At 47.9% G+C, this 15,000-nt stretch overlaps 1 protein-coding gene across 1 annotated transcript in view; it reads left to right on the top strand.

The window, feature by feature from the left end:
- grm1a (glutamate receptor, metabotropic 1a) overlaps positions 1 to 12,024 on the top strand; it is a gene marked incomplete at both ends in the record, with an annotated part of 57,091 nt that extends 45,067 nt beyond the window's left edge. Inside the window, 4 exon segments of the mRNA XM_080533485.1 lie at positions 6,366 to 7,302; positions 10,931 to 11,006; positions 11,008 to 11,540; positions 11,745 to 12,024. Of these exon segments, the coding sequence (XP_080389611.1) occupies positions 6,366 to 7,302; positions 10,931 to 11,006; positions 11,008 to 11,540; positions 11,745 to 12,024 (1,826 nt within the window).
- Positions 12,025 to 15,000: the final 2,976 nt, after the last annotated feature.

The raw sequence follows: 15,000 nt of genomic DNA, 5'->3' as shown, positions 1-15,000 counted from the left end.
GACGGACTCCAAAGCGCTTTACAACGGCCTCTCGTTCACCCGTTCACACACACACATTCACACACCAATGGCGGCCAAGCTACCATGCAAGGCGCCGGCTGGCCCGCTCACTGGGAGAAATCTGGGGTTTGGTGTCTTGCCCAAGGACACTTCGACATGTGGCCAGCCGGGGTCCGAACCGCCGATCTGCTGACCTTGCGATCGTTAGACGCCAGCTCTACCTCCTGCGCCACAGCCGCCCCGACACAGACTAGACTGAGCACTCTCTGCCTACACCCCTTCCTAAGGTCAAATGACCATAGTCTTTACAATGGGAAGCTGCTAATTACACACAACGACCATTAGTGTGCCTCCTACACACTAAAACTGCTAGATAGCTTCATACTAGCTTATCCTGATGTGATTTGGTGAAAATGTAAGGATACTGGGTGGTAGAACGCACATATCTAGGAAAAGTCATGAAAGGAGGGTCCTGAAATTTGATCGAGTGCAAAGATATAAAAACATTTTTACTCACAGGGGTCAAATGACCCCACCCATGGCTGTTCTAGTGTTAATGACCCCACCTATGGCTGTTCTAGTGTTAAGGACCCCACCCACGGCTGTTCTAGTGTTAATGACCCCATCCATAGCTGTTCTGGTGTTAATGACCCCACCCATGGCTGTTCTAGTGTTAATGACCCCACCCATGGCTGTTCTAGTGTTAATGACCCCACCCATGGCTGTTCTAGTGTTAATGACCCCACCCATGGCTGTTCTAGTGTTAATGACCCCACCCATGGCTGTTCTAGTGTTAATGACCCCACCCATGGCTGTTCTAGTGTTAATGACCCCACCCATGGCTGTTCTAGTGTTAAATGACCCCACCCATGGCTGTTCTAGTGCTAGACTGACCTCTCTCTACCTATACCCTTTCCTAAGCTCCTCCCCCTGACCCCCCCTCTACGTATGTATGTCTCCCCCAGCCCTGAACCTCAGCTGTCTGTCTCAGATGTCAGTGTTAATGACCCCTCGTGGCTGTTCTAGTGTTAATGACCCCTCGTGGCTGTTCTAGTGTTAATGACCCCTCATGGCTGTTCTAGTGTTAAACCCAACCCCCAGATCCCTGTCTCTCTCCCCCTGCCTCACCCCTTTCTGTGAAGGGACTGCAATGTCAGCTTATTTGTCTCCCCCCATTCCGGTCTTTTCACCTCTCTGTCCCCCCCCCCCCCCCCCTCTCTCCTCTAGTTTTTATTGCGACCCACCTAGCCGTTCGGGTTTGACAGCGATCTGCTGAGTTTGAGGTTGGGTGGGGGGCTGTCTCGCGGTGGCTAGGTGAAATATGCTATTAGTGCTGTGAGAGAGAGAGAGGCCTGGTGGGGGGGGGGGGGGGGGATTTCAAACAGTGTGTTGTAAAACAAAAAAAGAAGAACTTTACCTCGTCCCCCTCGTGATTCCGTTTGCGACGCCTAGGGAATACCGATGATGGGGGGGGGGATATCACGCCTAGGAGATATCACGCCTAGGGAATACCGATGATGGGGGGATATCACCTGGTAGGGTTTTTTCGTTGTGAGGTGTTTTTCTTCTGTGACTCACCGTTTCACCTCCCCTCCTCCCCTCCTTCTCTTTATATATCCGCCTCCCTCCCTCTCTTTCTTGCTCTCTCCCCCTCTCTCTCACTCTCCCTTCCACTCCTTCCCCTTCTCCTCCTTCTCTTTATCTCCGCCTCCCTCCCTCCCTCTCTTGCCCTCTCTCTCCCTCCCTCTCTTTCTTGCTCTCTCTCTCTCTCTCCTCCTCTCTCACTCTCCCTTCCCCTCCTCCCCCTCTCCTCCTTCTCTTTATCTCTGCCTCCCTCCCTCTCTCGCCCTCCCTCTCTCTCTCCCTCCCGCTCTCTCCCTCCCTCTCTCTCTCCCTCCCCCCCTCTCTCTCTCCACATAATCTCACACTTCTTCTTCTCCCCCCCTTTTGTTGTTCTCTCTCTCTCTTCTCCCCCCCCCCTCCGGCTTTTGTCATTTGTTGTTACCGGGAAAGGAAGGAAGGAAGGAAGGAAGGAAGGAAGGAAGGAAGGAATACTAATAATAATAATACATTTTATTTATAATAGGAAGGAAGGAAGGAAGGGAGGGAGGGAGGGAGGGAGGGAGGGAGGGAGGGAGGGAGGAAGGAAGGAAGGAAGGCCGGTTTTGTTCAGGTGCTCAGACCTGCTCAGAGCTGCTCACTGGGGGACTTTAAAAGTAATCTCTGAATTATTCAAAGGTGTGCTTAGAGCTTCTGACAGGACTGTAGTGTCGGTTTAGTGGGATAAGAGATTTGGAGGTCTTGTGCGAGGGAGGATGAAGATAAGTGCATTTTCATCTTTGCCACCCGTGTCCGTCGGCACCGTGTGAGGCTGATGCCTTGATAAGCTCAGCCGGGGTGACCAGGAGTATATAGACATAACCTCTTTCCACAGAACTTCACATTTCTCTGAAACTTACCGAAGCTCTTTAAAATACCTGACACGTTCTAATGCTTTGGTCCTCGTGTCGGGGTCCGATGTAACGATCTGACTTTTCTTTCGAAAAACGTGAATACATTTCCGTGTTGTTGAAAATCAGTGACACGTCGCTAGTCAGCTAACACAGCTTGTTTTGTGAGGCTGCTAACAATGTAAAGTAGGGTTGTAGTTAACTAGGTAACAATGTAAAGTAGTGTTCTAGTTAACTAGGTAACAATGTAAAGTAGTGTTGTAGTTAACTAGGTAACAATGTAAAGTAGTGTTATAAGTTAACTAGGTAGCAGTGGGGGGGATTACTACTCATTGCGTAGTTGCAGTATTGCAGCTCGACTAGCGAGTTTGTGTTGTGATTCTCAACAACGTTCCGTGTTTCAGAAGGAAAAGTCATAACATTTTCATTGGTTGCCGACATGCGGACCAATTAATGATCGGACTGGGTCACATGTTCATTCAAGTACAAGGGGATACATCAGACACAACCCTCCTTACTCTTCAAACCAAGGAAGATGCTGTGTGCCTGACGTTCTGAGATTCCTGTGTTTTGTCTTAGAAGGACAGATGGATCCTCTGGTGTGTTTTTACAGTATAGCCTGGCCTGTGATGTGGTTGTTTGTACAGTAGCCTGGTCTGTGATGTGGGTGTTTGTACAGTATAGCCTGGTCTGTGATGTGAGTGTTTGTACAGTATAGCCTGGTCTGTGATGTGGGTGTTTGTACAGTATAGCCTGGCCTGTGATGTGGGTGTTTGTACAGTATAGCCTGGTCTGTGATGTGGGTGTTTGTACAGTATAGCCTGGTCTGTGATGTGGGTGTTTGTACAGTATAGCCTGGCCTGTGATGTGGGTGTTTGTACAGTATAGCCTGGCCTGTGATGTGGGTGTTTGTACAGTATAGCCTGGCCTGTGATGTGGGTGTTTGTACTGTATAGCCTGGCCTGTGATGTGGGTGTTTGTACAGTATAGGCCTGGTCTGTGATGTGGGTGTTTGTACAGTATAGCCTGGCCTGTGATGTGGGTGTTTGTACAGTATAGCCTGGTCTGTGATGTGGGTGTTTGTACAGTATAGCCTGGCCTGTGATGTGGTTGTTTGTACAGTATAGCCTGGCCTGTGATGTGGGTGTTTGTACAGTATAGCCTGGTCTGTGATGTGGGTGTTTGTACAGTATAGCCTGGCCTGTGATGTGGTTGTTTGTACAGTATAGCCTGGCCTGTGATGTGGGTGTTTGTACAGTATAGCCTGGTCTGTGATGTGGGTGTTTGTACAGTATAGCCTGGCCTGTGATGTGGGTGTTTGTACAGTATAGCCTGGTCTGTGATGTGGGTGTTTGTACAGTATAGCCTGGCCTGTGATGTGGGTGTTTTTACAGTATAGCCTGGCCTGTGATGTGGGTGTTTGTACAGTATAGCCTGGCCTGTGATGTGGGTGTTTGTACAGTATAGCCTGGCCTGTGATGTGGGTGTTTGTACAGTATAGCCTGGTCTGTGATGTGGGTGTTTGTACAGTATAGCCTGGCCTGTGATGTGGGTGTTTGTACAGTATAGCCTGGCCTGTGATGTGGGTGTTTGTACAGTAGGCCTGGTCTGTGATGTGGGTGTTTGTACAGTAGGCCTGGTCTGTGATGTGGGTGTTTGTACAGTAGGCCTGGTCTGTGATGTGGGTGTTTGTACAGTATAGCCTGGTCTGTGATGTGGGTGTTTGTACAGTATAGCCTGGTCTGTGATGTGGGTGTTTGTACAGTATAGCCTGGTCTGTGATGTGGGTGTTTGTACAGTATAGCCTGGTCTGTGATGTGGGTGTTTGTACAGTATAGCCTGGTCTGTGATGTGGGTGTTTGTACAGTATAGCCTGGTCTGTGATGTGGGTGTTTGTACAGTATAGCCTGGCCTGTGATGTGGGTGTTTGTACAGTATAGCCTGGTCTGTGATGTGGGTGTTTGTACAGTATAGCCTGGCCTGTGATGTGGGTGTTTGTACAGTATAGCCTGGTCTGTGATGTGGGTGTTTGTACAGTATAGCCTGGTCTGTGATGTGGGTGTTTGTACAGTATAGCCTGGTCTGTGATGTGGGTGTTTGTACAGTATAGCCTGGTCGGTGATGTGGGTGTTTGTACAGTATAGCCTGGTCTGTGATGTGGGTGTTTGTACAGTATAGCCTGGTCTGTGATGTGGGTGTTTGTACAGTATAGCCTGGCCTGTGGTGGCAGTGACTGTATGATGTTAGGAGCAGAGTGTAATTCGTAGAGTTTAATCCGAGTCTGGGGACGTCACTTTACTCCTGTTAAGCTCCCGCGAGCCCCAGTGTGTGTCGGATGAGAAATCAGTACCACACACACATGCACACACACACGCACACACACACACACACACACACACACGCACACACACACACACACACACACACACACACACACGCACACACACACACACACACACACGCACGCACGCACGCACGCACACACACACACACAAACAACATCGACACACTTGCAGCAGCATAAGTGGGGAGGGAAAAATCTGACAGAATTGGAGCTTTAAGATGTGTGTGTGTGTGTGTGTGTGTGTGTGTGTGTGTGTGTGTGTGTGTGTGTGTGCGTGCGTGCGTGTGTGCGTGCGTGCGTGCGTGTGTGTGTGTGTGTGTACAAATGAGTTCTTGAGCAATTTTAGGCCAATTTCGGAAGTGCTATGATCTTCCCTCTACTGTAGGTACCTCTCCACTTCCCCAATGTTTGTAAATCTGTGCACCACCGGTCTTCTCCCCCCCCTCTTCTCTCCCCCCCTCTTCTCCCCCTATCTTCTCTCCCCCCCTTCTCTCCCCCTCTTCTCCCCCTCTCTTCTCTCCCCCTCTTCTCCCCCTCTCTTCTCTCCCCCTCTTCTCCCCCCCTCTTCTCTCCCCCTCGTCTCTCCCCCTCTTCTCTCTCACTAAACTGTGTCTCCCTCTTCTATCCCTATTGTTTTCCATTATCTTTTCACAATTCTAATCTAGTTCACTCAGAATATATGACATATATGATCAAATATGACGGGTAGTGGTGGTCTAGTGGATAGGGAGTTGGACTGGTGAATCGGAAGCTTGTGAGTTCAAATCCCGCCTGAAACCCCACCACCACTAGTGTTCCGCCCTTGAGTAAGGCACTTAGCCCCCAGTTACTCCAGGGCGAATGTAATCCCTTGTAATTCGTAATTGTAAATCGCTCTGGATTAAAAAGCGTCACAATTTAATTTAAAAAAAGAAAAGAAAGAAAAGAAAAAATAGATAAAATAACTTAACAAAGGGGCGCTTAGGTGGTGTAGTGGACTAAGCGTCGACCACATAACCGCAGGGTTCCCGGTTCGATTCCGTCCGCGGACATATCCTGCATGTCATCCCTTCTCTCTCTCTCGCCCATCCTATCTCTCACCTCTCTACTATCTCTATCACAATAAAAAGAACAAATAAACGTTTTTAACAAAACCCATCTCTCCTGTCTCTCTGTCTTCATGGGTGGGGTCATTTGACCCCTGTGAGTAAAGAAAAGTGTTCTATCTTTGCACTCGATCAAATTTCAGCACCCTCCTTTCATGACTTGTCCTAGATATGTGCGTTCTACCACCCAGTATCCTTACATTTTCAACATCACATCAGGATAAGCTAGCATGAAGCTATTTTGCAGTTTTTCGGTGTAGGAGGTTAACGGCAGGCTAATTTACAAGACACACCAACTAGTGGTCGTTGTGTGTAAGTCGCAGCTTCCCATTCTAAAGACTATGGTCATTTGACCCCCGCGGCGGCTCTTATAGTAGGTAAAAAAGGCACGGCTGTTAACAAACTCCCCCATCTCTCTCTCCTGTCTCTCTCTCTCTCTCTCCTGTCTCTCTCTCTCTCTCTCCCCCCTGTCTCTCCGTCTCCCAGGCTGCGAGCCCCTCCCTCTGAAGTACGTGGACTGGGCGGACGTGGAGTCCATCGTGGCCGTGGCCTTCTCCTGCGTGGGGATCATGATCACCTCCTTCGTCACCTTCATCTTCATCCAGTACCGCGACACGCCCGTGGTCAAGTCCTCCAGCCGCGAGCTCTGCTACATCATCCTGGCCGGCATCATCCTGGGCTACATCTGCCCCTTCACCCTCATCGCCCGGCCCACGCTGGCCTCCTGCTACCTGCAGCGCCTCCTGGTGGGCCTGTCCTCCGCCATGTGCTACTCCGCCCTGGTCACCAAGACCAACCGCATCGCCCGGATCCTGGCGGGCAGCAAGAAGAAGATCTGCACCAAGAAGCCGCGCTTCATGAGCGCCTGGGCGCAGGTGGTCATCGCCTTCGCCCTGATCAGCCTCCAGCTGAGCCTGGAGATCGCCCTGATCGTCCTGGAGCCGCCGCTGCCCGTCAAGTCGTACCCCAGCATCCGGGAGGTCTACCTCATCTGCAACACCAGCACGGTGGGCATGGTGGCGCCGCTGGGCTACAATGGCCTGCTGATCATCAGCTGCACCTACTACGCCTTCAAGACGCGCAACGTGCCCGCCAACTTCAACGAGGCCAAGTACATCGCCTTCACCATGTACACCACCTGCATCATCTGGCTGGCCTTCGTCCCCATCTACTTCGGCTCCAACTACAAGATCATCACCACCTCCTTCTCGGTGAGCCTCAGCGTCACCGTGGCGCTGGGGTGCATGTTCACGCCCAAGATGTACATCATCATCGCCAAGCCCGAGAGGAACGTGCGCAGCGCCTTCACCACGTCCGACGTGGTGCGCATGCACGTGGGGGACGGCAAGCCGGCGCCCTGCCAGAGCAACAGCCTGCTCAACATGTTCCGCCGCAAGAAGACGGGAACGTCCGGAAACGCCAAGTGAGTGACGTCATCATCTCTCGTCTCTCTCTTAGATCTAGAACAAGGGTCTTAGCTCTAGAACAAGGGTCTTAGATCTAGAGCAAGGGTCTTAGATCTAGAACAAGGGTCTTAGATCTAGAACAAGGGTCTTAGATCTAGAACAAGGGTCTTAGATCTAGAGCAAGGGTCTTAGATCTAGAACAAGGTTCTTGGATCTAGAACAAGGGTCTTAGATCTAGAACAAGGGTTTAGAGAGATCGTGGGGAGGATCTAGAACAAGGGTCTTAGATCTAGAACAAGGGTCTTAGATCTAGAACAAGGTTTTAGAGAGATCGTGGGGAGGATCTAGAACAAGGGTCTTAGATCTAGAACAAGGGTCTTAGATCTAGAACAAGGGTCTTAGATCTAGAACAAGGGTCTTAGATCTAGAACAAGGTTCTTGGATCTAGAACAAGGGTCTTAGATCTAGAAGAAGGGTCTTAGATCTAGAACAAGGGTTTAGAGAGATCGTGGGGAGGATCTAGAACAAGGGTCTTAGATCTAGAACAAGGGTCTTAGATCTAGAACAAGGTTTTAGAGAGATCGTGGGGAGGATCTAGAACAAGGGTCTTAGAACTAGAACAAGGGTCTTAGATCTAGAACAAGAGTCTTAGATCTAGAACAAGGGTCTTAGATCTAGAACAATGATCTTAGATCTAGAGCAAGGGTCTTAGATCTAGAACAAGGTTTTTAGAGATTGTGGGGAGGATCTAGAACATGGTTTTTAGAGATCATGGGGCCGATATGCTGAGATTCTCTGACGTGTTTCCTCTAGAGCAGCGGTTCTCAAACCTCTCCTCGGAGACCCCCAGCCACTCCACATATTGGATCTGTTCCAACACCAGCACACCTGATTCAACTAATCAAGTGATAAGTTGAATCAGGTGTACTGGAGGTGGAACAGATCAAATATGTGGAGCGGCTGGGGGGTCTCCGATGAGAGGTTTGAGAACCGCTGACCTAGAGTAGTAGCAGTAAACACAGTAATAACACAACAATATTTTGATCCTCATACAGACTTTGTCAAGTCTGACGATCCTGAATGAGACGTGACAAAGTGTGTCTGGATTGAGATGTTGTCTTGTTGGTACTGCTGTCTGGGCGTGGGAGTGTTTGAGTGTGTAGGCCTGATTCTGTTAATGATAATGTTGACAACATTATTGATTCTTAGATTTGACAGTCAAGATAAAAAATGGTTGAGGCCGATACAGTGAGAGGCATCACTGACCCCCTCTCGTGAGGAGACGTTATACAGTGTTTGCGACCAAAGAACTCGGGGGTTATCTCTAACGAAAGCTTTTCATATCAGCCCTAAATCATATATTGTGAAGCTAACAGAAGCAGATGCTTCATGTATGATGATATAGGAATGAAGTCTTGATTTCGTGGATCTAAATCGGATTCCTAAAACAAAAAGATCACATTATCAAGCTGTCTTGAGATCCTCAGCCAAGGACACACAGACAGTGTCTAAAGTAAGGAACGGGAGAAAGGATGAGAGACTGTTTACCAACCCTTGAATGTTTTCAATGTCGTCTCTCTCTCACCCTTGTTCTCCGCTACGCCTCTCTCGACATCTTCAAATCAATAGTGTTGTTTTGAGGGTGTCTCGAGAAGGCCGATTATGTAGAAACAGAGCTGTTCTCCTCTTCTGTCTCCTTGAGGGATTGCAGTGTTTACACGTCGTGTTCAGACCTACTTCGGCCCCATAATTGTTCAATGAAAATCAGCGCCTGGATGGAGGATGTTCCGCTAATTTAGTTTTTGCGGCTCTTACGTGGGTGCAGGGGCTGGTTGCATAAAGATAGACCCAGTCTTAGACTTGGATCTCACTTTAATAAAGATAGACCCAGTCTTAGATCTCACTTTAATAAAGATAGACCCAGTCTTAGACTTAGATCTCACTTTAATAAAGATAGACCCAGTCTCAGACTTAGATCTCACTTTAATAAAGATAGACCCAGTCTTAGACTTAGATCTCACTTTAATAAAGATAGACCCAGTCTTAGACTTAGATCTCACTTTAATAAAGATAGACCCAGTCTTAGACTTAGATCTCACTTTAATAAAGATAGACCCAGTCTTAGACTTAGATCTCACTTTAATAAAGATAGACCCAGTCTAAGACTGAGATCTCACTTTAAGATAGACCCAGTTAGCAGTGTTATCCAGTGAAGTAATTTACAGCGCTGGAGTTACAGTGTTAGCTAGCTACTAGTAGCCCTGACGTTCCCATAGCAACACAGTTCTTAAATCAAGCTTAGCCAGGGGGGAAGGAGGCTAACTTTCTAACCTCTAAATAAGTCAGTCTTATTTTTTATGCAACAGGCAGTCTTAATTAAACTAGTCTAACCTGAGAATATAAAACTAGTCTAAGGCTTAGACCAGTCTTAATCTATGTTTATGAGAATATAAGACTAGTCTAAGGCTTAGACCAGTCTTAATCTATGTTTATGAGAATATAAGACTAGTCTAAGGCTTAGACCAGTCTTAATCTATGTTTATGAGAATATAAGACTAGTCTAAGGCTTAGACCAGTCTTAATCTAGGTTTATGAGAATATAAGACTAGTCTAAGGCTTGGACCAGTCTTAATCTATGTTTATGAGAATATAAAACTAGTCTAAGGCTTGGACCAGTCTTAATCTATGTTTATGAGAATATAAGACTAGTCTAAGGCTTAGACCAGTCTTAATCTATGTTTATGAGAATATAAAACTAGTCTAAGGCTTAGACCAGTCTTAATCTAGGTTTATGAGAATATAAGACTAGTCTAAGGCTTAGACCAGTCTTAATCTAGGTTTATGCAACTGGCCCCAGGTTATACGGTATGAATGACAGCCGGTAGACACAGCAACCCTCAGGCAGCAGGAGACGCATGCCTATTTAGGTTGTTTTTGGTCATAATCCTGAACTACCCCTCACGTTTACCCCAAACCTAAAGCATGAACGCCTCTCTGTCTGCCTCACTAACCCACTTAAGACAAGCAGTCCTAGCCTGCTCTGCACAGCCATAAAACCCTGTGTCATTTCTTTATTCCCAGACCAGTTTAGGCGAGAAACTGAAAACATTGTATTGCAAAGTGCATGTCGCCCATAATCAGCTTGATAAGCCGCTTAGATAAACAGGTGTAAATTAGGTGGATGTGCTTTAAATACTCTCTTGAGTTCAGCCCATCTATTGTTGTCATAATGGCCTGTGCACAACAGCAGCACATTATGAATCACATGTAGTTGTTAAGTGCTGCTGGTAGACTACTAGAGCTAATGAATGACCCCCCAGCCCCCCACAGCTTCGACCTTGCTAACGTCAATGTCGTCGGCCCGTAAAAAATAAACAAATAATTTTAACATGCGTCATGCAGAAATGTTGAAATGCGTCTGTATCTGTCTCTCTGTCTCTCTGTCTCTCTGTCTCTCTGTCTCTCTGTCTGTTGCTCTCGCCGTTAATGCTGCTGCTGACTGTTGTTGTTGTCTGTTGTTGTTGTCTGTCTGCCTCTCTGGGTTGGGTTGTTTTTTTTTACCGGCTTTTTTTTTTCTTTCTTCTTCTTCTTCTTCTTTCTTTTTTTGTTGAAAATTAACGTCAAGTCTCTTATCTCGTTCTATAGTTCTAACGGAAAGTCTGTGTCATGGTCTGAACCAGGTGCGGCCAGACCCCCCAGGCCTCCCAGGGGGGGGGAGGGGGGGGGGGAGTGTGTGGCACAGACTGTCTGTGCATGTGAGGAGGCCGGGAGCAGGCGCCAATCAGACGGCAGTCATCCGGCCCCTAACTAACGCCCCCCCCGACCCCCACAGCTGCGACCCCCCCCTCCGCACGGACACGGACGACCCCCGCCACCACCCCAGCCACCACCCCCACCCCCCCGGCGCCGGCAAGGAGACCCTGTACAACCTGAGGGAGGAGGAGAAGCAGGGGGATGACAACAACGAGGAGGAGGCAGGGCGCCCTCTCTGGACACCCCCCCCCTCCCTCCCACGCAGGCGGGAGTCGGACAACAAGGACCACAGTCGGACAAGTCGGACAACACCCGCGCTCCCCCCGCCCTCTTATTCACCCCCCGAGCGCTTAGTAACAACAACGACGGGCGGCTGCACTACCGCCGGCCGCCTGCAAGGGGGGGGGGCGATGGTGGTGGACACGCACACCTCCTCCAACGAGAATGACTCAGCAACAACCTACAAGGCGACAAGCTCCGCCCCCCACCACCACCACCATCAGCCCCTAGGCTCCGCCCCCCCCCACCACCACCAGCCACTAGGCTTCTCCTCCTCTCCCCCCTCCTCCTCCCCCTCCTCCCCCTCTCAGTTTCCTCTCCTTCCCCCCCTGCAAGAGGGGGGGGGGGCTTTTTTTTGCGAGGGGGGGTTGATGATGATGTCACCCCTGGAGGAGGGGGCTGTGGTGGGTGAGGGGGGGGGCGGCAGGGGGGGGGGGCTGGATCTCTTACCCAGCTACATGTATGGTCACCGTGCCAGGGAGGGGGGGGAGGAAGAGGAGGAGGAGGGGGAGGGGGAGGGGTTTACCCAGAGTAAGATGACCCTGGAGGACTCCCTGGCCCTGACCCCCCCCTCCCCCTTCAGGGACTCCCCCAGCTCTGGTGGGTCTGTCCTCTGCGCCCCCAGCCCCCCCGGCGCCCCCCCCAGATTGGCTCCGTACACCTCGGTGGTCCTCCAAGACTTCAGACAGAGCTCCTCCACACTGTGAGGGCCCCCCCCCGACACACACACACACACACACACACACTGACACTGACACACACACACACACACACACTGACACACACTGAGACACACACACACACACACTGACACTGACACACTCACACACACACACACACACACACACACATACACACACTGACACTGAGACACACACACTGACACAGACAGACAGACAGACACACACTGGCAGACACAGAAAGAGACACAGAGTCAGACAGACACAGACACACACTGGCAGACACAGAAAGAGACACAGACAGACACACAGTGACACAGACACACACTGGCAGACACAGAAAGAGACACAGAGACAGACAGACACAGAGACACAGACACACACTGACACTGACTCAGAGACACACAGAGACACACAGAGACACACACATACTGACACAGACAGACACAGACAGACACAGACAGACAGAGACACACAGACATAGACACACTGACACAGACACACTGACACACAGACACAGAGACACACACATACAGACACAGACTGACACAGACACAGACAGAGACACTGAAAAAGAGACACACTGACACACACACACAGACATATACACAGACACACACACACACACACACACACACACACACACACACACTGACATAGAGACACACACAGACACACACTGACACAGACAGAGACACAGACACACAAACACACACACACACACACACACACACACTAGATGTAACATTTACCGTTTGATAATTTATTTTATTACTTATTTATTTATTACTATTCTGTCCATTTGCTCTGTCATTCGCTTGCTTGGAGTTTACCACATGGCTTTTACATCCAGGGGGGGGGAGTCAAAGTGAGAAAGAAGATGATAAATAATGGAATTGGTCCCAGGAGCGATTCCATTTCTCAAGGGCTGTGAGTCCCACCGACCCACCACCCTGTCTGATCTGAGACTGGGACCGGGGCCAGAACCCGCTGGCTCTCAGCGCCAAACGGATTAAGGAAAGCTGGGAATCACAACGCAAAGCTGTAGCTATTGTTTTCATATCGTCGTGCATTCGAGTCGTCTACACGACGAGACAAACGGCGGGAAAAGTCCTGACCATCTGTATAAGGTGCTGCTTGGGTTTTTAGGATTGCGATGATGATGATGAGATGCGCAGGGTCCGAGCCGGGCTAATCAAACCCACTCCCTGTCTGGACCCAGACGGCACCGCCCGTGAGTCCGTTTCTTACTGCACGTGTGCAGCTCAGTTCATGTGTAGCAAAACACAGTTGGATTAAAAAAAAAAAGTTTTCTGCCTTTTTTCTGGCAGTTTTCTGCCTTTTTTCATAAAAGACTTTTAGAATCTAAAGAAGAAGAAGAAGCACTCGCCTCAGTTTTGGTTTCCCTGTACGCTTACTTACTTACACTGACCTCGTTGCAGTTTTAAACATTTTGCTCTCTGCTAGAAAGTGGAAAATGTCTAAACAAGAAAAAGAGAGACAGTGTGATGGTTCAGGATTTTTCAAGCAGTATTATGTGTCTTAAAACGTTGCCAACGTACACAGTACCCTACTGTAAACTGTAAACAGGACATACAGTGCCCTACTGTAAACTCTGTAAACTGTAAACAGGACAGGATTCGATTGGAGAGTATACGGCTGTAGGAGATATTTTATGATATGGATTTTATTGTGCCAATCAAAGTAGTTTTTCCAAGGTTTCTGCATTCATGTTTACTCTATAGCTACTCTGCAGAGGTTGATTGAAAATACCGTATGTACATTAAGAGGAGAGGGTTTGATTGTAGGCGACAGTAAATGCTTTGACGTTAAGTTTAAACACATACAGTGGACTATAATGGTATAAGGACATAGTTTGTTGACTAGATGACGTCCTGAGACATAGTTTGTTGACTATATGATGTCCTGACACATAGTTTGTTGACTAGATGACGTCCTGAGACATAGTTTGTTGACTAGATGACGTCCTGAGGCATAGTTTGTTGACTATATGATGTCCTGACACATAGTTTGTTGACTAGATGACGTCCTGAGACATAGTTTGTTGACTAGATGACGTCCTGAGACATAGTTTGTTGACTATATGATGTCCTGACACATAGTTTGTTGACTAGATGACGTCCTGAGACATAGTTTGTTGACATAACGATGAATTGAGAATCAAGGACCCCAATTGAAATAAGCCAGTGGCTTTCTTGGGTTTTTATCCTGTTAGTTGACCTTGTATGTAATATGTACTTTCATGTACCTACTTCTGCAAATCTTCTAATAAAGTTTTCAATCAATCAATCAAAAAAACCTAGATGACGTCCTGAGACATAGTTTGTTGACTAGATGACGTAGTGGGACATAGTTTGTTGACTAGATGACGTCCTGAGACATAGTTTGTTGACTATATGACGTCCTGAAACATAGTTTGTTGACACAGAATACCATGAACACGAGGAAGTGTATTCCATACTGTGTGTGATGATATTTTTTATTTTCTATGTGTTTTTCTGAGGTCGCTGTGTCATTGTAATGGGAACATACTTGTATATGCTTTCAGAGTTTGTAATAATGTTGAGCCATCTCTCGTTTTTTATCACACGGATGGTATGTTTGTAATATCAGTAAATGTTTCTATATTTAGAATGTGAGATATATTTATACGTTTTAAAAACCGTCTTACAGATGACGCTTGTGAAAGAGCTGTGTGTTGACGATGATTTGGGGGTAATGTTTCAGATAACAAGTCGGCCCTAAACCTCTTGAAGATATTCAGTTAACCGATGGGTAGTTGCTTCTTGTGATAAGATTAATGCGCTTCAATCTTGCTTAATATCTTGTATTATAAAATTGCAGTTGTATTAGTTTACTCAATCTTTTAAGTTTCTTAGTACTTAACTATAAGAATGCAACTTTCCAAAGTACTGATTGATGTACAGGTATGTATAGTACTATAGCATTGTAATTGTTATTACAAAAAAATGTTATTTCGTC

Source organism: Nansenia antarctica, assembly GCF_963989245.1.
Source record: "Nansenia antarctica genome assembly, chromosome: 6".
NCBI classification, from domain to species: Eukaryota; Metazoa; Chordata; class Actinopteri; order Argentiniformes; family Microstomatidae; genus Nansenia; species Nansenia antarctica.
Note: the sequence above shows the minus strand (reverse complement) of the source record. Positions and strands in the feature narration are given on the sequence as shown.